Source organism: Calidris pugnax, unplaced genomic scaffold (assembly GCF_001431845.1).
Source record: "Calidris pugnax isolate Ruff unplaced genomic scaffold, ASM143184v1 scaffold27, whole genome shotgun sequence".
Lineage (NCBI taxonomy): Eukaryota > Metazoa > Chordata > Aves > Charadriiformes > Scolopacidae > Calidris > Calidris pugnax.
Genome location: NW_015090893.1, coordinates 7,351,268 through 7,376,130, shown reverse-complemented (window position 1 = coordinate 7,376,130; position 24,863 = coordinate 7,351,268). Strand labels below are relative to the sequence as shown.

At 53.1% G+C, this 24,863-nt stretch overlaps 1 protein-coding gene across 1 annotated transcript in view; it reads right to left on the bottom strand.

The window, feature by feature from the left end:
* Nucleotides 1–24,863, bottom strand: part of STK10 (serine/threonine kinase 10) — a 49,244-nt gene that overhangs the window by 15,428 nt on the left and 8,953 nt on the right. Inside the window, exons 5-11 of the mRNA XM_014947740.1 lie at nucleotides 8,415–8,463; nucleotides 5,957–6,106; nucleotides 4,501–4,573; nucleotides 3,580–3,774; nucleotides 2,549–2,630; nucleotides 1,086–1,220; nucleotides 42–584 (exon numbers count right to left, since the gene is read on the bottom strand). Of these exons, the coding sequence (XP_014803226.1) occupies nucleotides 42–584; nucleotides 1,086–1,220; nucleotides 2,549–2,630; nucleotides 3,580–3,774; nucleotides 4,501–4,573; nucleotides 5,957–6,106; nucleotides 8,415–8,463 (1,227 nt within the window). The remainder of the gene's footprint in view (nucleotides 1–41; nucleotides 585–1,085; nucleotides 1,221–2,548; nucleotides 2,631–3,579; nucleotides 3,775–4,500; nucleotides 4,574–5,956; nucleotides 6,107–8,414; nucleotides 8,464–24,863) is intronic.

Below are 24,863 nucleotides of genomic sequence, written 5' to 3'. Positions count from 1 at the left end.
GCTGCCCTCCCTTCTCCGCACCCTCTGCCCACCACTCTCACCTTCAGGGAGATGGAGCCACTTTCTCTGTTGAGGGACAGGTCAGCAGACAGGGAGATGGTGAGGTCCATGCTTTCAGAGGCTGAAGTGCTGCCAGAATCCGAATCCCCTTTGGACCGGCTGCCAGAGAACGGTGCTGGGGGCTCCAAGCTCCCATTGGCAAGCTTCTCATTCGTGAAGTTCTCCAGGTGGCTGCTCTCTGGTCGTTCCCCGATGCTCTTCCGCTCCTTGCTGCCTGGCCCAGGCTGCTTGTCACCCTCCGCTGAGTTAGCCAGCTGTCCAGGCTGCGAGATGATGTCTGGCTTGCCCTGGGTGGCCGAGGTGGTCGAGCTGGAAAGGGTCTTTGTAGAATGGTTGCTCTCCAATTTGTCATTGTCACTGCTTATCCCTTCATCTGAGACTTTATCACTTTGTCCATCTGTGGTCTCTTTGCCAGTCCCCACAGGCCCATTCACTGCCTTGGGCAAGGAAGAGTCCGGAGGCTTCTCTCCATCAAAACTCATCTGACTTGCCTCAGAAGGGTCCCGCTTGTGCTTCCCAGGGGGCTGGAAAGGCAGCGAAGGGAAAGTGTTGGGTTTTGCTCCACCACTTTAACACAACTGCAAGAGCTGCAAATCCTCACGCATCAAAGTCACCCACAGCTAAAGAGTTATTGGAAGGAAATCTTCCCTTTCAGGACACCTACTATCTATCTATACTTCTGTCTTTCTCCAGGTTTGTGGTCCTAAGGACTATGGACACTGGATGGAAGGAAACAGCACAGTGGGGCAGCTATAGAACCTGCAAATTCTTAAGAGGCACCACTTTTTGCAAGCCCCTCCCACAAGCAGGCAAGCTGGGCCACCCGCCAGCATCATTGTTTCTCCATGCCCTTGGCAGCCACTGAAAAACAGCCCCTCCCTGGCCAAGCAACAGCTTCCCCCTCCACCTGATGGGGCCCAGAAGAGCCGTGAACCAGCCTTTAGGAGCCTAGAAAAGTTGCTGGGCTCTTTCCTTCACCACAGTCGTACTGGCAAACTGGCCAGCATGGGGCCGGGAGCACTCACCGAGACAGACTCTGAGGAGTCATCGTCTTCTGCTTCATCCCTACTGTCCTCGATCTCTTCCATCACCTCAGCCTTGGCCTCGGCCACCAGCTCGCGTAGGGCCCGGTTGCTGGTCACCTTGCTGACGAAGGGATGCTGAAAAGCCAAGCACAATGCACATGCATGAGGTGGCCAAAAAAACCTGACCTCCTGGCCAAGTGAGCCCTTGGGGATGCCAACGGCAAGGACCACCTCTTGCTCTAACACCACCGCAAAGACCTAAGGACATGGTTCTCGCCACTGTCACCAGGCTCAACCCCCCAGATGAATTTACAGATGTATGGCAGGTTGGAAAACCTGAGAGAGGCACCAGCTCAAATAAGCTTTCTCCTTGGGCTAGGTTTTCTACGAAGGAGCAGTGGAGTGAGGGACAATCTATAAAGTTTAGGAAATCACATTTTGGGTTTCATACTTGTCCTTGCTCCGACTGTACAACTGCACAAGTTAGGCAAGTGGCACAGTCACTTCACACTTCTCAGGAACCCAAAATAGCTAGAAATATTGCTGAATTTACAGCAATTACAGATGAATTTACAGATAGGTGCTCCACGTGTGAGGGAGAACAAGAGCCAACATGATGCCGAGGTCAAGAGCCAGCTCTGCACACAGATGCTCAGAGCGTGGTGCTCTGCAAAGCTGCTTTATGTCAACATCCCCCCAAACAAAAGCACCAGCTGCGTTTAAACAAGGGGCTCTCACTGCAGAGGAGATGTCCCCCCTCACCACAGGCAGGCTGAGCTCTGGAGTGCAGGTCCCAGCCCTCAGAGTGCCACCAGGAGCAGGACACGAGCCGGTCTGCAGCATCCCTGAGCGCAAACAGAGCCTGGGGGAAGGTTTAACTGAAACCGGGCTCAAATCGCTGGGTGCACACAGCAGGGTGTTTGTGGTGAGATCCAGAAAAAGGGTCTGCAGGGAAGGTTGCACGTTTCCTCCCTCCACCTCGGGTGCAGGACAGGGAGCGAGCAGCCAGCGCCGCAGAGCGAGAGGGTCTGCGGTCAGCAGGGAAAAAAATCACCGTCCAGGATTTTGCTATTATTTTGAAAGGGGAGAGGTGGAAAGGAAAGGACTTGAATTTAAATCTGGGATAACCAGGTATAACCCAAGCTGGCTGCCCTGCGGGCATTTTTAGGCAAGGGGAGCCAGTTTCAGTCCAGCTGGTGTCCACAGGGGCTCTGCAGGTTGCTCCATAGGCAAAAGCATTGCTGTTCCTTTTTGGAGCGTTTTAGTGACTGAAAGGGACTATGAACTTTCTAAACAAGACAAAGGCCATCTGAAATCAACCTAGGGCCCATCAACACTTTTTTTTTTTTCCCCCCTTTTATCCTCCTTAAGGAGAACCAGGCTGTACAGACACAGGTGGTTTGGACACTCGTGATCCAGACACCAGCTGCAGACCCAGCCCAGAGGCTGGTGCTGGTCCCTACCTCCAGCAGCTGGGCAGCACTGGGCCGGGTCTCCGGGTTCTTGTCCAGCGCCGTCTTCAGGAAGTCTCTGAACTCCATGGACCTTAAAACACAGTCGTTGGTGAGAAGCTCAGAAGAGGGAAAAGGCCTCAAACACCACAGAGGTCTGCTCAATCCCTTTGCAGTTTGTGTCCAGTTGACACCTGGCCACAATTACCATTTCATTCCCAGCATGGGAAAGCCAGTGCTCAGTTACTCTGATTATTTATAAGAGAATGAGCAACATCACCAAGGGAAGGACTACATTTTGGTTTACCTGTGATGGCAACAGACAGTGGGACTGAGCACCAGCCACTGTCCCCCATGGCCAAGGCAAAGAGAGAAAAGAGAACACCAGCAATTATCCTCCAAAGGGAGCCCATGGTGGAGCTGCTTGCGGACAAGGATGCTCTGGGCTCCATCCCCACAGTTGCAGTGTGAAAGAACGGATGTGACGGACCATGAACCCCATAGGAGGGCACCCTCAGCCTGCAAAGCGCAGCTCTGAGATACAGACTGTCCCCCTGATCCAATTCTGGCTTCTGAGCTGCTCCAGAGGAAAAGCTCCCACCCTGCCTGCTGGATTTATTGGCAGGGTCCTACTTGCTACCTGAACCGCTTTAACAATGCTTGTGACAATGCTGGCTTTCATGCAGTGGGTTTTGTCACAACTACAAAAAAAATAACAATTAACTGATAGAATTTTTTTTAAAATGCAGAAGAGGTTTTCCTGACTCCAGGAAAGAAATTCTGAAGGTCTTGGGCATCTCCAAGTTTAGAATAAGATCTGCCTTTCACAGGACAGGCAGGATGTCTTCAAAACCAGGATGTTTTGAAAACAGCCATGGGATCACCCTCACATCATCAGGGCTGTGGGTGGGCAGCAGCTCCCCCTGCGCTGCCTGTACACCACCAGCACAGTCACAGTCACAAAAAGACTATTTTTTCTCTCTTGAAATACTGCACAAGTTGGGAGATGTGTACTCCAGGCTGCGGTGCCCAAAACCCCTCACCATTTGGAAGGGCAGCTGAGCGTGGGGGGGTCGGACTTGGCAATCTTCAGCAGGACTCTCATGGGGTTGAGCTCGTGATGGGGTGGCTCGATCTGGGCCATTTCAATCAGCGTGATTCCCAGGGACCAGATGTCCGCCTTGTAGTCATACGGAGTGTCCTTCATGGTCTCGCACATCACCACCTCGGGGGCCATCCTGCAAGGGGCAGAGCAAGGAGCAGGGATGGTGAGGGATGACACCCCTGCCACACATGTGAGCCTTGCAGCAGCAATTAAATGCTTTAAACAATCCACACCATTGCACCCATTTTCCCTCCCAGCCTTGGGGTTTCAGAAGCAGCAGCATCATTTCTAAGGGGTCCAACCCCCTTCCTTCTTCCACAGACCAGCCGAGACAGCCCAGACAGCCCATGGAAACCCCCAGGCCATTGACATCTGGCACGGATGTTGCTTCAGACAATAAATTAATCCTCGCCAATTCCATTCCTTCAGCAAGTCGGGTGATTTAGAGATTGCATTTCTGGAGCGAGGAGTCGTTCCCATGTGCTTGGAGCCGCTTCAAAGCCCACTCCACCCCCCAGGGTGGGGGGAGCGGTGAGTGCACACACGCGAGCACATGTGTGTCCCTCACTCCTCCAAGCATGGAGCATGGTGGCCCCTCAGCCAGCTCAGGGCACCGTGACACCGGGCAATGGTCCCACATAGCCAAGGCTGCTCATAGCTCCCTACAGGCACGGGAAACCCTTGCACGTGTGAACACTGGCCCAGACTCCTTGTTAAAATCATCCCACCCGTGCTCGGTGAGGCACCGTGGTCCAACACATCCCAAAGGCCACCAGCTCCCAATTTCTCTGCAAGCCTGATTTTCAGAAGAGCGATGCTCCTCACGAACGCAGGATTTCTTAGCAAGCAGGTCACTCACCAGTAAGGGGTCCCAATGAAGGAGTCTCGCTTTTGCAAGGTTTTCATGTTTTTGGCAGACACTCCAAAGTCAGCTGCAAAGAGCAGTAACATTAGATGCTGTAGGAAAACTGAACGACCCTTCTCAATTAGCACACTTGGCTGAAACGCAGATTTAAAAGCAAACACACATTTAAGGCAAGAACATGATACAATGTGCTGTTTCCTCTAAACTGAGCATCAGAAATTAAATTTGCTTTTGGGTACGCAACCACCAGGGACCTTCCCCCCCCATGTACTGTAAAACAGGGCATAACAAGCCACCCCTACTGTAATCCAAACCCTACGCATCTAGACCGAAGCCAAGATCTTTTCCACAAACAAACAAAAGCAGCTCTGTGGCAGATTACTTTCAGGACTGCTATTTCACAGCAAAAAGTCTCATTTTACACCAGAAAAACCAAAGTGCTGTTGCATTCTTTCTCTTTCCTTCAGCCCCACGCACAGCAGCCACTGTGTGATGCCTTTCCCTGATTGTGTGCCTCCTATAGAGAGCTGCTGAAGCCAACCCAACCTGGTAAGACCTGCAGAAGGTACCAAGCCCACTAAAGGTCAGTTTACTCTCCAAAGGTGGCCCTGATAACCTCTGGAAGAGCTGTTATCCATTTGCACTTCAGGCTCAGGGTATCCCTGACTATGGGTTGCCCTTGGCCCAAGTCAGCAGAGTATTTCTTATGCCAGAGCAGAGCCCATGGTCACAGGAAAGCTTCCATCTTCCCAGGCTTGCTGGTCTCCATCATCCCAAGAACAGCCCATGGCTGCCAGCACCCCTCATCAGGGTCTAGAACGAAATCACCTTTCTGATGAGACCCCACAGACAAAGCTACCTTCTCATCCCCCCACAGGCAGGTGGACGCCAATTTAACTCAAGCCCACAGCGAGCTGGCAAAGCAACCCTTTGGCAAAACCCACCCTGTCACCACCAGACCTGCTCTGGAGATAAGATGAATTCTTCCAGCTCCCAGCCCTGCCAACTGGCACCCTGCACAGGATGCTCAGCAGGCCAAAACCCATAAAAATCGAGTTCAAAGAGGGATTAAATAAATTCACGAAAACCCATCAGGCGTCTGAGCACGGCTGCAGCTCGGGGAGTCCCGGTGCCCAGCTGGGGGCTAAGCACAGCACACAGCTCCATGGTAGACCTGGCCTCCCACAAAAGTTTTCCCCCCACCTTCTCCCACCTGAGCTCATCAGCCAGCAGACAAGGAGCTGATGTCCCGCAGGCATGGCAGAAGGCAGAGAGCATCCCCCATATCCCACCCCATGCTCAGGCACAGCCGAACACCATATTCCAGCTCCCAGCAGCACATGGCGGTCGTTGGCGTAGTGAGATGGTGCCAAGCAGCGCCATCGCCCATGGCTGCTCTCCCAACGAGCCTGGCCAAGCGAAGAGCCTGCCACGCTCCTGTGTGGCTCACCGAGCTTGATGTCTCCATCCTGGGTGAGGAGCACGTTGCCTGCCTTCAGGTCCCGGTGGATGATCTTTTTGCTGTGGAGGTAATGGAGGGCTTCCAACATCTGGCGGCAAATCACTTGAATCTGGGGTTCGGTCAGGCCCCGGTCCAGCTCTGTGGGGAGGGAGAAAGCCTTTAAACAGGACAGGGATTTGAGCGATGCTCCACCTGAGCCGCAGGAAGTCACGGGCTGCCCAGCAGACCGTTTAAAAACCACTGTCCATGTGTCAAAGCAGTGGGAGACGAATGCAAATGGGCTTGTTAAGGTAATTTATTCCCTAGGCCAGCACTCGTAGCGCAATGCCTGCCTGCTTGAAGCTGCGGGTTTATAGGTCCCTCCGGGGGATGCACGGCTGAGGAGCCTGGACCAGGAATAGGGCATGAGGAGGACGAGGAGGGGGACCCAGGCATAGCCCGAGAAGGGGGTCTGAACTGCAAATTCCCTGCCAATTTGGGAAATGGGCCCCTGCCGTCAAGCTGGGTCTGGCCCAGTGTGCGGATGCTGCTGCAGAGAGGATGAGCTGAACTGGGCTGCAGGCAGCAGCAGGGTCAAACACAGGCTCAGCAGCTCCATACACAGCCAGGCTCCCATCCCCAGGGATCCCTGCCACGGAGACACAGCGTACACCCCTGTCCATCATGATGGACACACCACTTCCCAAAGCAACAGGCAACCCACTGCTCTGAGCTGGTTTTTCAGGTAGCACCAGGTACCAGCACACCAGTTCATGCCCCGCTCTCTGTCCCTATTTCTGAAGTTTGTGGGGGGACACACTGGTGTGACCTCCCTGCTGAGCTCTGCCTGGCTGCCTTCACCATCCGAGACTGCTTTCTAAGGTGATGGCTCTGCAAACCATCAAACTTCCAGATGGTTAGCATCGCCCGAGCTTCCCTCCCTCCCTCCCTCCCTCTGCGAGCCCCTTGCAGCGCAGATCCCTCCTCCGGCAGGGCTGGGCGTGCAGCAGAGCAGACCAAGCCTCGGACAACTCCAACTGCCCAAACTGCAAGGCCAGGATGGGGGCTGGTGGTCAGACCCCCACCACAGGGACAGATGCTCGTTCAGAACGAAGCTCTTAACCAAAGGCTGGGGGATGCTGGGTCACTCACTTTGTTCCTCCTTTCCCTGACCAAGATCTCTCTTGCTCTGGGGGGAGCTGATGATTTTCATTCTCCCCAGAGCAGCTGGCAAAAGCGAGGTGTAACAGGCCACAGGTTTCATACAAAAGATTTCAAAGGCAAATGCCAGTCCCTGGTGGGGACGGGGAGGTGGGACAGGAAGCACTCAGCAACTCTGAATCTACTAATGCCAGGAGCAGTCCTGAGCTCCAACTCACAGCCCCTCATTTGGGGGTGATGGCACTACCACACCAAGACACTTCCTCATGGTTTTCTGTGCTCCCATGTCCTCCAGAGACAGACTGCCAGGGACACGGCCCCACAAATGCTCAGGGGGATTTTTGTGTCTCAAAGAGACACAAAACCTGTTGAGGTTTTCCAGGGGGAAGGCATCATTTCCTCCAGCCTTTCAGAAAAGGTACTTTTTCATGCAGTGAAATGCAGTGATTCGGACCCACTTTTCCCTAAAGGAGGCACAAGTTCTAGGGGCTAAATTAAAGATGATGAATTTGGGTCCATACTTTCCCTGGAAACAAAAAGAAAGTGAGGCCTTTGGAAATATCAGAGCTGAAAGGATGTAACCCCTGGGAGACACAGCTCTGTCCCCGGGGATCCGGGCAAGAAGACGTCAGAGCTCCGTGTTTGTCACATGGAGAGGATGTCACCCCCCTTGGGGTCCGTACAGCCCCTGCACAGAGGGGCTGTGGCACCAGGCAGGGCTGTTTTTGGGGAACACCCACACCCTCCCTGTCCCAGCGGCTTTACATGGAAGGGAGGAGTTAAAAATTGGAAGATTCCTGGAATTACTGCAAACTGCAGTTTATTCGGACGCTCTACTGCTTCAGCAGATGACCGATACCATACGGAGAAGTCAGCAAGAAGATCCTGGGAGATTCATCATGAGAGACGCCCAGATTAAACATCTCAGCCCCGCTGCTCTCCCCGGGAAGCTGTGGGAACAGGATCCCAACCACTCGGTGCCCCTGGCAAATAAATATTTAAAGCCATCTTTCCCCTCCAGCCAGACTCTCCCTTCTCCCTATGCCTTGTGATCTGCTGATCCCAGCATTTAAATCACAAAAGGACATCAAAGTAGCTCAAGAAACGCCCCGGGGCCACCACACCTTCTGCTCCGGGTATGAAAATAGGCAAACTCATGGGAGAGAAAGGGTGGCTGGAGAAGCTGGGGAACCCACACCTGCCGTCTGTCCATAGGTTGCCCCTGAAAGCATGCCAGAGGCTGGAAACCCCTTGTGGGCATCGCCCCGAGCACGGAGAAGAGCCCGGCACCGCACGCTGCACTCACCCAGCATGGTGGCATCCACCGCCCCGCCTGGGCAGAACTCAATCATGATCTGGGGAAACAAAGAGAGAGGAATTAAACTCAGGTCTGTGTCTGACTGAGCTAAGCCCACTGGCTAGAGAAAAGGAAGACAAAAGCGTTGGGTTTTGCTTCCCCACGTGGAAAAGCTGCCCCTTTTGTCCCCACACAGGAATGCAGAGGCTTCGGTGCTCCTCAGGACACATCCCCTGGGCATCCCCAGCACCATCACCCAAGCCCTGGGGCCAGATCCTGCACACAGCCCACAGCAGCCATCTGGGAGGGACCGTCCCCATCGCTGTGACACCCCCAGCAGTGGTGCCTGGTCCCGTACCTGGACGCCCACCCCAAGCAGCCAGCTTCAGCTCCGGGTTCCTCTCTGTTTACATCTCTTCCCATTGCATTTTGGAGCTCCAGAGAGCGGCCTTGCCAACAGGATGAGATAGCTGTCATAGCTGGGAGCTGACGTGGCCGGGAGAAATCAGGCAGGATTTTATTTGCCAAATGAGAGATGGGGAGGGCTGTTAATCATGATCTGGGGAAACAAAGAGAGAGGAATTAAACTCAGGTCTGTGTCTGACTGAGCTAAGCCCACTGGCTAGAGAAAAGGAAGACAAAAGCGTTGGGTTTTGCTTCCCCACGTGGAAAAGCTGCCCCTTTTGTCCCCACACAGGAATGCAGAGGCTTCGGTGCTCCTCAGGACACATCCCCTGGGCATCCCCAGCACCATCACCCAAGCCCTGGGGCCAGATCCTGCACACAGCCCACAGCAGCCATCTGGGAGGGACCGTCCCCATCGCTGTGACACCCCCAGCAGTGGTGCCTGGTCCCGTACCTGGACGCCCACCCCAAGCAGCCAGCTTCAGCTCCGGGTTCCTCTCTGTTTACATCTCTTCCCATTGCATTTTGGAGCTCCAGAGAGCGGCCTTGCCAACAGGATGAGATAGCTGTCATAGCTGGGAGCTGACGTGGCCGGGAGAAATCAGGCAGGATTTTATTTGCCAAATGAGAGATGGGGAGGGCTGTTGGGTCTTCAATTTTTTATATTTTTTTTCCACTTTTTTTTTTTTTTCCTCTTTTCTGCCCCCACTGCTCAGTAGTTCATTGCTCTCTTGATTTTGAGCAACTTGAGGAGAAAATATGTCAATAAAGAGGTCGAGTACATTCACCAGATTGCTGCTGTTTCTCTCCCAGGGACGTGCACAGGGTCCTGCCCGGCCCCCGCTGCCCCCCCAATGCTCCTGCAGGGTGGGCAGCACCCACCAGGTGGGCCCTTCCCCAGCATCCCAGGGATGCAGGTCCTCATCCCCCTCACCTCTGCACAAACTCGGCCAGAGCCTTTCCCAGGGCAGGGGGAGCTCAGTGCCACCCCCAGCTCCCCTTGGGGGCAGAGGAGGCTGCTCAGATAAACAGATTAAAGTTTCAAGCAGGGGTTACAGGGGACAAGAGGTGCCTCACCTCCCCGACAAGCTCTTCTTCTCCTTGTTGAGGCGACACAGGGCAACATACCGGAGAGGTGAAATGCCAGAGTTTATTTTGAGGACAAGGACCGAGCTAGCTGAAGGCGGTGTTTACCAGCACAGCTCTCTAAGTCCTTCAAGTGGAGGTCATGCTATTAAACGCTGCTCTAAGGACTGGACCAGGAGATGAGGGGAGAAGGTTCAAGCTCCCTCTTTCCCATGGCTTAATCCTGCAGCTCCAGGTGAGCCACACCCCACCCTTTTGTCCTGCAGTTCTATGCTTATCATCGCCCTGCACCATGGTGGGAGACACAACTGCTTTGTTCTGAAGGAGAAGGGGAGCAGGATCAGGTGCTGGGATGGAGCAAACCTTAAATTGCTCTGCGAGAATCGGCCCAGATCCAAGAGTCACAGAGGGAGACAATGCTGAGAAAAGGAACCCAGGCAGGTTGGGCAGCCCGACACAGGCACTGTCGGAGGAAGCAGAGAAAAATAACCAGAGGCCAGGCCTGGAGAGGCATTTGAAGCAGGCTGGGGAACAGGCAGATAGGGAACAGCAACTGGGAAGACTCAAACCGTTCACAAACCAAGAGCCGAGCAGGAGGCTGGAAGGGAAGAAGCTGGCGGGGCAGCACAGCCCTCACACAGATGGGCCATGTCAACACACCTTTTCTGGAGTTTATACCTTGAACCAGAGCATCAGCAAATGGAAAGGCAAGAATTGCCTACTGCTGCTGTGTCACCAGGCACTGAGATCCCCGCGGGATCCCCTGTGCCCCATCTCACCCCAACTCTAGGAGGCTCATTTCAACCAATTATCAACCAATAGTCTTCCTCATCACATTAACCAGAGCAAACTAACACCGCCATCAGACACCAGCCCTTCCTGGGCTCTGAAGAGCCCAAAATGCCAGAAGTGAACCCCAACACGAGCCCCACACCAACATCAGCCTGCCAACTGGGAATGCAAGGGCTTTCCCGATCCCATGTAAACCTGAGCATCGCAGCTTTACACCGTTCTGGCTAGAAGAAAACCTGCCTGTACGAACGAGCCTGTCTCATCACTGAACCAAGGCTCAGCTCTTGAATCTAAACAGTCCCAAAACTTCAAAAGCCCAGCCTGAATCAGCTGCTAATGTGGCCTTTGCCACCCAGGTGACCCTGGCTGCTGTCATCGCTAATGCTTAGCATCCAGCTTTACAGCCTCTGCCCCTGTGCAGCCCAACTAAATCAAGTCCCCCGGCATCTCACGCAGCTCCTCTTACACAGGAATGTAATTTCAATTCCAGGGAGCAAGAAACACAAAGGGCAGCCGGGTGGGTGACAGCTACAGCCACCCCGGTCAGCAGAACCCCCGGGAGCCCAACGTGATCCCCCCCTCCCCAGGCAGATGCTGCACTGGGGTGTCCTACCAGGGACACTGCCGAAACGTGCTCTGGTCACACACACTGAGCTTCTACACTGCACCCTACTCTGGATCCATGTGGGATGCATTTCATCTCACAAAGTTTCATTTGGGTTCACAGTCTAGCAATGAGAAAATTAGGGAAATCAGTCCATCTGAACCAGCACGACCATGTCTGTTTATGCAGGCACAGCAGGCTGCGAGCCAGGCACTGGGAATATGGGAAATATGGAAAACTTAAAAATATGCATTTTCAACAAGGGCAGAGATGCCAAAGAATAATTACGGGTGTGGCCAGATAGTCTGAACATCCAAAAACTTAATGGGCTTGTTTCAGCCCAGAAAACCAGATTTAAATAAACGCAACTGGCAATCCCATAGCTCATACACCACACACTTCCTTCCAGGAGCAGGGCCAGCCTGAAAAACGTTTTACCACTGAAGCAGGTAGGAAGGCAGACCCGGTGGCAGCAACACATGGCTGTCCCCGTGCGTGGGGGATGCGGGAAGCTGGGGGAGAGCAGAGGCTCTGCTGGTCCCATTCCCAGTCCCGCAGCAGGGAGGGGGACGGTCGGGCGGTCGCTGACACCCCAGGGTGGGCAGCCTGTCCCTCCGGCAGTGATGAGGAACAAGCTGGGAGGATCCTAGAAGGGGTCTGTTGACAAGAGCATGTGCCTCTGTGCAGCCAGGAGGCTGGTGATTCACCCAGAGGCTGCAAAAGAGCTTAACTCTTTGCTTTGGACTGTTTCCGTGTGCTTGGATACACAGGCTGTCCCAAGCCACAGCTGGAGCTGGAACCACGCTGGTGACAGTGCCAGTCTCCACGCTGCGTGTCACCTCTCAACACCTCTGTGCTCAGCCAGCCCCAGCAATCCCCCCGCCACATGCAGGACCTGGGACCCTGCACGGGGCTCGCTGCGGAGCTGGAGCAGCACCCCAAAACAAAGGTTTCACACACCTCATCCCAAAAAAGCTCCCGTGGACTCCTAAGACAGAGACACGAGACCTGGCCAGGGAGGGGGGGTGTCTCTGCCCCAGTGCTGACAGTCTGAAAGCAGTCCTTCACACTGATTAGAGTTGGGGGGAGCACCCACACCTCCTCCTCCTCCTCCTGCCTGGTGTCTGGGCGAGGGGGGTCCAAGCTCCCGTTACAGGGTTTGTGGTGAGCAGCCTGGAACGGGGCTGGAGCAAACATCCTGTTTATAACCATTTCCTCCGCACAAGAAACCCAGGGACTTCCTCGCCGAAGGCTCCCGGGGCGGGGGGGAGGCACAAAGCAGCAACAGGAGCTCTCCCTCCCGCTGCCACCTCAAAGCTGTTAGAAATCCTGGGGATTTAGCACTATTGGCATTTTCGTTTTCTGTCTACAGGCAGCTGCAAAACTCCCTGTTAGCTCCCATCCCGGAGCTGTCTGAGCAGCACGAGGGGCTGACGGCTGCCTTCCAGCAGGACCAAAGCCCCACAGACTGGAGGTTCAACACCATGGCCAAGAAAGCCAGGCACCGCGCTGGGCTGGCTGGACGGGGACACACGAGCTGCACGCACAGACACAGATTTGGGCAGCTGGTTTAGAGAGAGAGAAAAAGGGACCCGCTCTCGCTGCCTCCCAAACCCTTGCACTACAGTTAGAGCATTGCTGTTTAAAAAAAAAAAAAAAAAAAAAAAAAAGCGCCCTTTTCTCCTACACTTTTCATGAAACAGCATGAATGAAGAGGCCCGCATGCAGAAGCCACATCATCTTTCAAGAAACTTTTCCACAGGCAAAATTAAATTGAAACTTAGATTTGAAAGCAAAAGTCCACTCAAGTTAAAGGGCTCTGTCAGTGACCTTGATTTTTCCCATGGCTCGTCCTAATCCTGCCTTCAGGCACAGCAGGACCTGAAAGCATTTTGTAGCCCAAGTGGGAGCAAGGCGGCCTGGGGCGGGGGGGGGGGGGGGGGGTGCCTTTTGTTTGCGGGTGGTGTGGAGCGAGAGGGGGGGGAGGGGGGCGGGGGGGGGGGGGGGGGTTGGGGCCATTTTCTGGGCTGCTGGAGTAATAAGTGACTGCCTGGGAGGAGAGGAAGCAGGGTCCAGTGAGCCTGGGGTTGCCCAGGAGAATAAATATACATACGTATGTATAAAACAGCTACGGCTTAAATTAAGTGCTCTTAAAGACACAGGCCTTCAAGTTGTACCCATGCAAGGAGGCACCATGCTTTATGAAAAGGCATTATATGACTTTGCAGCTCAAAACAGCAAATTGGACACTGTGCCAGGAGAATCTCTCTGGCACCTTACACCAGGAGGACCCCAAACCAGAAGACAAACCTAGGATGGAGTAGAGCCCAGTGCAGTTTCTGGGTCTGGCAAAGCAGGAGTGGCATCTTCTGCCCAGATACTGAAGTCTTCCCAGGTAGGACCGAGAGCCTGCTCGCTCCTCCCACCCTGGGCAGGACTGGTCCTGTCTTTTGGGTGTGTTTGAACTCCTAGAACTTTCCACAACATTAAGGAAAAAAAAACAACCAAACTTATCTTGAAAGGTGTTTTTACCAAACACTGCACAGTCCCCAAGGGTGGACCAGCTGATGTCCCTAAACTGAAGTTTGCAATTGAAGCCCAATTAAGAGGGGAGGACACACCCCAGCCCAGCATTACTCATCTGATTGGCATGTCAGAGGGCAGAGGCCCATGAACTGTTCCCCCTGCTGCACCGCTGGAGAAATGCCTCTTCTAGTCAGAAAGAGAGAGAAAAATAGAAGCCATCAGCTGAGAAAGTTGGGGGCAGCTCATCTCGGGGGTGGTGCTCCTGGGCAGCCAGGTGTTTCCTGCACAGAGAAGCCACCAGGTCTCCCTTAGGATGGAGGAGCCCTTGGCTGGCAGCCCAGTGGCTCCCAGGTCACTGAAGGTGGCAGGCGCCTCCAGGCTCTTGCCATGACTTTGCTGCTTTTGCAGCTGCAGGTTGAATAGCCCAATTGCTTTGGAGTCATCATGGTGCTCCAGAGCACCCCAGACATTACTACATGGGTACACACCACCCTGTAACCACCCAGCCACCTCCCTCCACACTGAGCCCTGAGCATCAGCACCAGCAGGCACGGGAGGTTGCCGTTGTGTCCCCAGGATCCACCCTGCCTGGCCCAGAAACAGCTTCAAAACTGAAGTACTTCAGCAATTTCCTCTCCTAATCTGCAGCAGAAGGTTTCATTTTGTTTGTTTAAGCAGCTGCGTGCCGCCGGGGAGAAGGTAACCCACAGCATCCTGCTGCCACGGCAGCCTCTGTCACCCACGCACAGCCTCGTGCCTCTGCCACCTTCACGGCGCAACTCAGAGGCGTCCTCGTCACCCACAGGGGAAAGCACCCTCCAGCATAGCCACCAGCTCCCCTGCCTTGCACTGGCACGGAGAGACCGGGTGAGATAAGAAAAAATAAACATTTTAAAGTAAACTGTGCTCCATTTATAGACCGGGCTGGGGAAGGGAATTGCTTTCCAGGTTGCCTCCTTGCCAGCCATGGCAGCCCTTCCACCTCCCCTCTCTCCAGGATGCTGAGCTGGCACAAAGCTCCACATGGGGATGCTGCCATTAGAAGTAATCATTTCCATCCCAGTGTTCTCTGAGTTTGAGCAGGACATGGAGAAGCAGTGTGGTGTGCCACAGCCAGCCTCAGCCACGCTGGCCATCAGAGGTTTTGGTCCTTCTCCATGCACAGCTGCCTTTGCAGGGAAATGGGAGGAGGCTGACGGGTCCCTGGGCTGCCCCCCATGTGCAGACCCAGGAGGAAGATGCAGGAGGAAGGAGCTGGGGGCAGACGTGGCTGTGTGGGTACCACGGCGGGGAGAGCAGGGCTTTCCTGGCATCACCCACCCGCTTACGGGAAAAGCGGAAGAAACGCAGCAAACAGCAACCGCTCCTGTGACCCAGAGCGAGGTGGGAGGCAGAAATCCCTGGCCTTCAGCAAAAACACAACAAAAGGAAAGAGAAAAGAGAAAGAACCAGAGCGAGTTGGAGGCCCTGGCTGCCCCTGGGCTCTCTCTGGGTGAGTGGGGAGGACGGTGCAGGACAGTTCACGGGGACTCTCACCTACCAACCCTTCGTGCCCCCAGGCGCTGTGTCAGCATCCTGCAGGGCCAATCTGCTGAGCCAGCAATGCTGCAAGCTGAAGCCCACCCGTCCTCTCAGCCCATCCAGGCAATTGCCACCACTTCTGAAGCCATCTCACATGGGAGGCAACCACGGGAGGGAGGTCTGCTCATCACCACAACCAACCCAAGCGCAAGGGAGTGAGTGGACCCCGCTCGAGCTGGGGTGCTGGAGGGAAGAAGGGGGAAAAAAACCACTTATGGTAACTTTTACAAAGCTTCTTTTTAGACTGCAGCAAGAGAGCTGAGCCTGCTTTTCTGTAAGGGGATTGCCCAAGGGGGGAAGTCTGGAACCTCCTCCCACCACAGCAAAACTGGTGGTTGGGAGGGGAGGTGGCACTCCGAGGCAGCATCACCTCGGGCGAAAACCACAAGGCATGTACCACTGCCTGAATTTCAACAGACGGCCCCATTGAGTAACAGCAGCTGCAGAGCCCTTCCCTGCTCCCCGCCAGCCCCTCCAGGGGACACGCAGCAGGATGGTCCCTCCTGCAGAGCCCCCAAGGGTGATGAGCCGAGCTCCCCGCACCCTGGACACCGAGGGCAAAGGCTTTGGCCACAGAACCCAGTGCTGCCCTTCCACCATCAGAAGGGAGTCACAGCCAACAGTGCCTTCCTCCCCCTTCCTCCCCTACCCTGCAGAGCAGACAGGCTGGCGGTGGTCCCAGTGACTGTCCTCCAGCAGTGCAGGAGGAGCCCACCTTGGCACCAGCACCCCTGTGTCCACCCCCAACCCACCCAAAACATTTCCTGGCTTTGGCAGGGGACAAAGTCCCCCTTCAGCACACCGAGCCCATGGCAGGACCGGGGTTCCTGGAGGTTCCTCACACAGACCGTGCTGGCACCACAGCACCCGTAGCATGGGATGACTGCCCTGGCACCGCAGGGGGTGGTGGGGGGCTGGAGGAAATGGTCCAGACCTCCCTGCCTGCGACGGGGTACAGAGGAGTCACAGCAACGCAGGCCTCCTCCCGGCATTTCCGCGGGCGAGACAGGCTCCTTTCCGAGCCCTGCAGGAGCGGTGGGAAGCCAAGAGCCCAGACAGTCTCCAGGGCTTTTGGTCTCGACTCAAAAGGCAGAGGAGCAAGTCCAGGAAAGCATCCTCCCGCAGCCCTCCCTCCCGAATCTAGAAGAGCAGAAAGTTTCCTGCCCCATTGCCAGTGATGGTCATTCATCAGCTGCCGAACACCAGCCTTCCCAGCCAGTTCTTCAGTACCAGAGTCACCCAGTAGCTTACTGGTGGCCATCCCGCACTACTGCTCAGCCCCATAATACACATGCCATGGAAAAGAGAGGACAGAGGCAACAACTAGTTCTGTTCTCAAACTCTGCATTTTGCTGTAGCACCGAGAGGACGTGGACAAGGTCAGAAGCATCTGGAGGCAGGCCAAGGTCTGCACAAAACCCGTGGAGGGGATGCCCCCAGCCCAGAAATGCTGGCTGCAGCAAATAAGAAGTGGGACACCAAGAACATAAACAGCCATTTGCCCAAAAGGCACTCAGATAAATGACAGATCCGGACCTCAAGCTCCACCCTGAGACAATCGTGTGCCAGAAGCACACAGGGAAAGCCCAGTCCCACACGCAGAGTGCCCACCCAGGACACAGATGCCAGCCTCCACACATACCCTGACACACCAGTATTGCCTCTGCAGCCCGGCCATGGCCTGGACACACAGGGAAGTCAGGTGCTTTCCGTACTAATATCTCATATCCAGTCCTACCTATCTGTTGGGGCTTCCACCCACACCAGCACCTCCAAACACCCGGGTGTGGGGTGGAGAGCCACCCCCTGTGGCTATGTCCCCTGTCCCTCCAAGCCCATCACGTCCCCTGGTCTGAAGGGCTGAGCCCATCCTCCTGGCTCCAGCAAAATCCCTGGACACAAACTCTACCTCCCAGGACTGAGAAAGGGGCTTCAGCTTCCGAGCGACACAAACCCCAGAGGACAGAGCTGTTCCTCGTGGTGGAAAGAACGCAGTGATATATTTAGGCACAGAAACCGCTTTTAGTCATGGTCAAGGGGCACGTCCTTTGCTCCCTCTGTTTGACATCTGAACCCAAGCCCTGGTGGTTTGCTGCGAAGCTTTGCTGTCCTGCTGGCTGCAAGAGGAGCCACGCTGGATCAGCCTTCCCAGAGCAGCTCCCCTCGTTCTCCCCATAGCACAGGGGCCTGCAGGACCACAGCACCTGGTTTGGGGGAGCACCACCTTGGCTTTTAAATACCATTTGGTCAGATCTACTCTCTCCTTTAAAATCAAGGGGCCTCCTGCCCGGTGAAGTTTCTTTCCCAAGCGTGTCGAGTCTCCCCGTTATCTCAGCCAGCCTACCCTGCTCCGACCGAAGTCCAAGGATTAAGTTTACATTATGGAGAGGAGGGAGGAGATGGATCGCATTCCTACGCCCGCTTAACTTGGCACCTTTCCCCACCACCCTCCTGCCCGACGCTTTTCACCCAACACGTGCCAGAGGGCTGGAAGGAAGCGGGGAACGGAATACGCCAACGTTGCTTGTAAGCCAGATGGGCTGATTCAAAGCTGATTCAAAGCTGATTCCAGCTAATTCCTGGGGGCTGAAGACAGGGCAAACCACTACAACAGCCAGCTACGCACTTGAGGACACACACCGTCCTTCCCAATCTCATTCCTACAGCCCCACGAGGCCCCTGGGTCAGAAACACAAGAGGGGACGAACACCCGAAGAACCACCAGCATCTGCAAAAGCCACCAGCTCCGTGCTCCCCTCTGGCTGCTGCTGGCCCTCAGCACACACTGCAGAGGCCATAAAACAATACAGAAGCCACCAGAAGCCTCTTTGCTGCCACAGCAGAGCGCAAATGTCAACAGCTTGTCTGACATGGCAAGTATGCTGTAGGTGGAAGCGAAATAATTAGCTCTCTGTAAGAGAGTGCTCCAAGCTTGCCAATTTTCCCTCAGAGACAAGGACACTATTCAGAGACTTTAAATATAATAAACCTTTTCTCCCCCCTTTTTCTGAACAAAATAACCTACAGAGAAAAATATTTGAAATTAAAAAAAAAAAGTCTGTCCCCATAACAAGCCGGGGAAAGAAGATGCAGGGCAGCAAGTGAGGAAACCCAAGGCTTACAGAGTTTCAGAGCAGGAAAACTTTATCAAGAACAAAGTCAGATAACACTGCATCCTCCTCTCGAAATGCAGAGCTCCCTGCTGATCACAGGGAGACCGAGGATGAGTTTTTCACATCTAAATCATTCTGAGATGACAAAATATTTCCTTGAACTACACACACCCCACACCCCAGCTGGCAGAAATATTCCCTTTCCTACTGAAATACTGGCAGAACACAAAACTCCTTTTAGTTTAACCAAATGGTTTTGATGTTGCAAAAAGCATCCTTCCCCTTGCTAGAATTACACAGGGCATTTTGGTTTCTTTTTGACAAGGGCTGATAAGCGACCCCATTGAATTCACCATCCCGACTTGGTAGCCAGCATCCCAGAGGGATGAGAATCCAAGAACACCCATGGCCAGTGAACACAACCAGCCAGGAGATGCAGAGCAGAGAGTCAGGAGGGCCACAACCAGGCAGCAGTACCTGGGATGCTAAGCACTGCAGGAAGGGTTAACCACAACACACGCACACACACAGGCTCCTTCATGCAATCTCCCTTCGGGGACCAGACCACAACCGGGCTCCCAGGATCGATCTCGTGGAGCAGGGTTGGTGGGAGGAAGGCCAGCACTCTTCATTTGCTATAGAAACCAGAAAAACACCCAGGGAATGGCGCTCTGCCCGGGCACGGGGCAAAGCCTTTGCTGCTTTGAGGGCTGGGACTGGGATTCCCCCATCTCTCACCAAGTTAATCAGCATTTAGAGGCCACTCGGTTCACCATGAGCATTTGTTACTGGATGGGCAGCAAAACACAGAAAATCCTTTAAAATAAATAGCTCAAAGGAAAGAGTTGCTTCTTCATTGGGAAGATACACCAACCTCAAGCGCCCCGAGTTTGTGGCAGCATCTAAAATAGATGATGCATTTCAGAAGGGCAGAGCTCACCATGAGAGCTGGAGTTTGACCCAGGACAAGTTTCCTGATGTCTTTTATTAACAGCCAGGAGTTCCAATGCAGCCTCAAAGCCTCGCCTGGCCAGGAGAACGACTCGCTGAAGAAGTGGCAAAGGACTTGACAAGTTTTCTGCTCCTGCCTGCCATTTACCTAGAAACAGTTATTTGTTCTGATCATCCCCAAATTCACAACACAAGGTGCCTAGATCCACCACACAAGACAAGAGTTTCGCTATTTAACTGTTTCAGTGAGGGCTTTGAAGTCAATGGAAACCACCTCAAGCCATAAAGTCTGCAAAAGGCCATCCCTCCCTCCCAAATGACAACTTTCAGGCTATATCTGAAATAAAATAAAGAAGTCTAAACCTGCAATCTATCCCTCGTTCCAGGGCACAGTCTGAAGCTATGTTTCAAGGCACCATCTCCTATACCCAGGTAGTTCATAAATATTCACATATATGCAAACATTGTTCCTTAGCATTTCCCTTGGTAAGCCAGCCAAGTGGGAATGTAGCTTATTGTGATTCATTTCTAAACAAAGTTTTACAGTGCTTTGAAAACTGATTTGCCTATAGGCTTCTTGTCTGCTATTTTCTTTTCATAAAACTATGGCCTTATAGTTATAACCCTGGACTGGGATTCAGCACATAAGACTTATTCCCAAGTACCATTTACCTGCTGGCTAAACTTTAGGCAAATTCTTGTCTGTGCCTCCGCTCCCCTTTCTAATAACCGGGATAATGATACCAGGTCTCTTTTTATAAAAGCATTCCACGGTGTATAGATGACAAGGGTATGTAATCACAAGGCATTATTATAGCTTCAATAATCTTTTCTTGTGACGTTACCCTGTATAAAGGACAGCAGACAAAGGCTTCTATTCTAGTTTGTGTTGTCATGTTACTACCTGTAGAAGTGCCCTTGAACTTGGCCCGGCTGCAGTAATTTGCCTGCTGCCTAAGTTGCTCTTGGTGGTTGATCAAAATCCCTCTGTTTCCAACCCTGCTTTAAGGGAAAGCCCCAGCTTTACCCAAAATAGGATTTCCAGCGACCTGCCAGGAGTCCGAATGCTACCGCTCACGTTCACCAGACAGAAGAGATACACTGGTCCCGTGCAACCCGCTGCCCAGCTCTACGGCAGAGAGGAGGGCAGAAGAAGTTTTAGACCTCCATGTCTCTGGGAAAGGCAGTGAACAATCCGCGGGAGAGCAAGGCAGAGAGAAGCCTTACTGCTTTGCAGGAGAGCGTGTGGCAGGGTAGGTGGGAGGATGCCACACAAACACCCGCTCTGCAGAGCCCTGGCTGACAAAGACACAGCCCCAAGGTCAGAGCAGAAGTGGTCACCCACCCAGCTCAATTCCACCACTCTGAGCAGCGAATTGTTTGACCCTGCAAACGTTAAAGAAACCACTGGGCTACATCTCTTGTTCCAGTTCCCATCCCCAGCCAAGCTGATGCACATCCATCTGACCCTAAGGACAGGGAGGGGACACAGCGATATCCCTGCCCCACAGCCACGTCCTGGCCAAAGTGCTCCTCGCCTACCCGCCCTGCAGAAGTGACTGGGGCTGTCTTGCTCACGTTCTGGACCAGTAGAACTTCAGAAACTGGTCCAGCAAACACCACTCCCACACCAGCTTGCCCAGCAGGGCTTATCCCACAGCATCTCACGGGTACCAGAGCATGGCCCTGCCAGTAGCAGAGTGCTGGGTGCTCTTGGGGCTCAGGACAGGACGCAGCCAGATCTGGCATAGATTTAAGCTTCTGCAGTTGGGGGAAAGGAGAAAGGGAAAGGAAAGGATTTTCCTCTAGGAGGTTGGCCAGCTATTGAACAAAGTTTGCAGGTTTGGGAACATGCTGTTTTTCTGGGTCTCTCTCCACTATGCTCAGGCACGACGCACAGCGCGACACTCCTGAGCTGCAAACAACTGTTCCAGCACTTTGGGGGGGATGTTTGGGACAAAGCTTGAGCAGCACAAGGACAAGCAGGAAGGGCCACTTTAGACTGCGACTCTCCTGCCAAGTGACATTTTAAAGGGACACAAATAGCCCTCAGATTCCTCGGGGACAGATGACCGAGAAGCCTGGAGAGCCCTGGTCCGGTACAGGATTCACGTGGAGGGGTCCCCGTGGGCACCCAGCCACAGCTCAGGGTGTTCACCCAGCGAGACATCCCTGCAAGCTGCAGTGGCCTCCCTTCGCTAAGGAAAACCTTAGGGAATCTGCTACTGTTATCAGCTTTCTTTTTTGTTTGTTTGAAAGAAAAGGTACTTCTAACTGAAGAGAATTAAAAGCTGCAGATGCTTTACATAGCCCAGCAGTCTAGTGCATGGGATAATGAACATTTCTTTATGATACAGGATTTTCAAGAATGCTCAAATCTCCAGTCAACATCCATATCAAAGGGGTAGCAATCCAAAAAAGTCCCTGGCTAAACAGGTCAGGGCATGCCCACAGAAAATGCAAAATGCTTTTTTTTCAGGGAAGTACAAAGAGTAGCTACAAAGCTGGTGTCTCTCTGCGAGCTATACGAGTTGCATACCCACACAGCAGGCCAGTGAGAAGAAACTCTAAGCTGATTAAATTAACCATCCCCAAAACGCTCCGGCAAGGCAGGGTTACCTGCACGGTACAGCGATTTCTGCTTTGATCTCCAGGAAACGACTGTTTATTCAAAAGCCCGTTTGCTATAGCAACCATGGTTTATAGAAAAGGAGAGAGGGGAGAAAATTCCCTGGTGCTTCACCAGAAAAGTTGTACCACCACGGGCAGAGTCCTGCGGTTAAATACTTGAGGCCAAATGACGTTTCAACTAATTTCCAGAGAACCCTGCAGAATGGATGCTGGAGCAGCTCCACAGGCTCCTGCAGGAGGGAGCCCAGGTTTCCTGCCCCACTCTGGGGATCATCAGCCACAGCATGTTGGGTTGCCTGGTGGAGATGCCCACCATGCCCTGGGAGGAGATATCTCCCACAGAAACGTCTGAGTTCATCACTCCAAACAAGATTGACTCCCCGGTCATCTGTCTGCGAGAGGAGACACTAGGAAACAGCAGAGATACTCAGAAGCAGGAGATGAAAAGTTCCTCCCTTCCTTTGAGGTCTCAGTCTCTTTGTGTTGTTTTGGAAGGGAAAGAAAACAAACAAACAGAAAACCCAAACCACATAGCCAGAAGCCTGGAGAGCCCTGGTCCGGTACAGGATTCACGTGGAGGGGTCCCCGTGGGCACCCAGCCACAGCTCAGGGTGTTCACCCAGCGAGACATCCCTGCAAGCTGCAGTGGCCTCCCTTCGCTAAGGAAAACCTTAGGGAATCTGCTACTGTTATCAGCTTTCTTTTTTGTTTGTTTGAAAGAAAAGGTACTTCTAACTGAAGAGAATTAAAAGCTGCAGATGCTTTACATAGCCCAGCAGTCTAGTGCATGGGATAATGAACATTTCTTTATGATACAGGATTTTCAAGAATGCTCAAATCTCCAGTCAACATCCATATCAAAGGGGTAGCAATCCAAAAAAGTCCCTGGCTAAACAGGTCAGGGCATGCCCACAGAAAATGCAAAATGCTTTTTTTTTCAGGGAAGTACAAAGAGTAGCTACAAAGCTGGTGTCTCTCTGCGAGCTATACGAGTTGCATACCCACACAGCAGGCCAGTGAGAAGAAACTCTAAGCTGATTAAATTAACCATCCCCAAAACGCTCCGGCAAGGCAGGGTTACCTGCACGGTACAGCGATTTCTGCTTTGATCTCCAGGAAACGACTGTTTATTCAAAAGCCCGTTTGCTATAGCAACCATGGTTTATAGAAAAGGAGAGAGGGGAGAAAATTCCCTGGTGCTTCACCAGAAAAGTTGTACCACCACGGGCAGAGTCCTGCGGTTAAATACTTGAGGCCAAATGACGTTTCAACTAATTTCCAGAGAACCCTGCAGAATGGATGCTGGAGCAGCTCCACAGGCTCCTGCAGGAGGGAGCCCAGGTTTCCTGCCCCACTCTGGGGATCATCAGCCACAGCATGTTGGGTTGCCTGGTGGAGATGCCCACCATGCCCTGGGAGGAGATATCTCCCACAGAAACGTCTGAGTTCATCACTCCAAACAAGATTGACTCCCCGGTCATCTGTCTGCGAGAGGAGACACTAGGAAACAGCAGAGATACTCAGAAGCAGGAGATGAAAAGTTCCTCCCTTCCTTTGAGGTCTCAGTCTCTTTGTGTTGTTTTGGAAGGGAAAGAAAACAAACAAACAGAAAACCCAAACCACATAGCCTTCAAGAGGGACACAACACACAAGGACTGTTGTTTTACCTTCCCACATACTAATAGTTATCGGCACAAATTCAGCACCACTGGCTCCAAGCATTCAAAACCCATACCTTAGTCCCGTTCCTCAGTCACAAAACAATGTTAAGTCCATTTTTAAAGTTGTGTGTATATTAGGTGAGGGGGATTTGCCTTTGTGCTTCCAAGTCCTACATCACACTTCAGAAAAAAAGACTTTAAAATGTGGCTCAGCCACAGGGACTCAAACCAGACTTTTTTTGCTTTAATAGCATGAGATTCTCAGCTTTCATTTGGTGCCCCTGTTTCCAGCAGCTGGGATTTATGCAAAAGAACATCAAATGCCACAGGGCTTATAATAAAAATAAAATAAAATCATGAAAGCTCCCACCACTGCAGTTTTGCAAGCCTCCCTGGGCTGTTTTCCACCGGCACAGGAGTGCTTAGCCTCTGCCACGAGCAAAGAAAAGAAGATGGGGGGGGGAATGGAATGAGATAGCAACTACCGGGGAGGGCACAGCATCTCTGCAGAGTGTTTATACGTGAGGACATTCATGCTAGATGCTCTCATCTCACCAGTCCCGGGGTCCTCCAAGCCCTTGCCTGTGGCTCACAGTGGCTTCTGCTCCATCCCTCATGAGAAGTGGGGTTCTCCTCTTTCAGCGTGATGTCAGTCAGGTATAAAAGCGAGAGGAATGTGCTGGTTTGTGCTTTCATTTCAAGCACTATGGATTTCAAAGCAGCTGCTGTAGGATAAGCCACTTCCCTTTGCACAGAAAGGTTTTTTGCTCCATAAATATTGCATGTCACCTTCTGGTTACTGAAGCACAAAGCCAAACCCTGGCAGAGGGGAACCGTGGGGACCTAACGCAGCTTGGGGGGACAAGGAAGCCTCTGCAGCAGCACCCACCACCGAAGGCCAGGTTTCCTCACATATTTTCCTTGTTAGTTCAAGAGTCGGAGAACAGTCAACAGACTGATTTAGCAAGAGCCCTTCCCAGCACCGAGCCCTTCTCAGCGCTGTTGGCTGAGGCTGCTTGTGGCACAGACCGAGCTGTAAATTATTCAGAGCCAAAGAGCTCCTGCCATCCCGGAGGTCGGGAGCGTCTGGACCCCTTGCCAGCCTGTC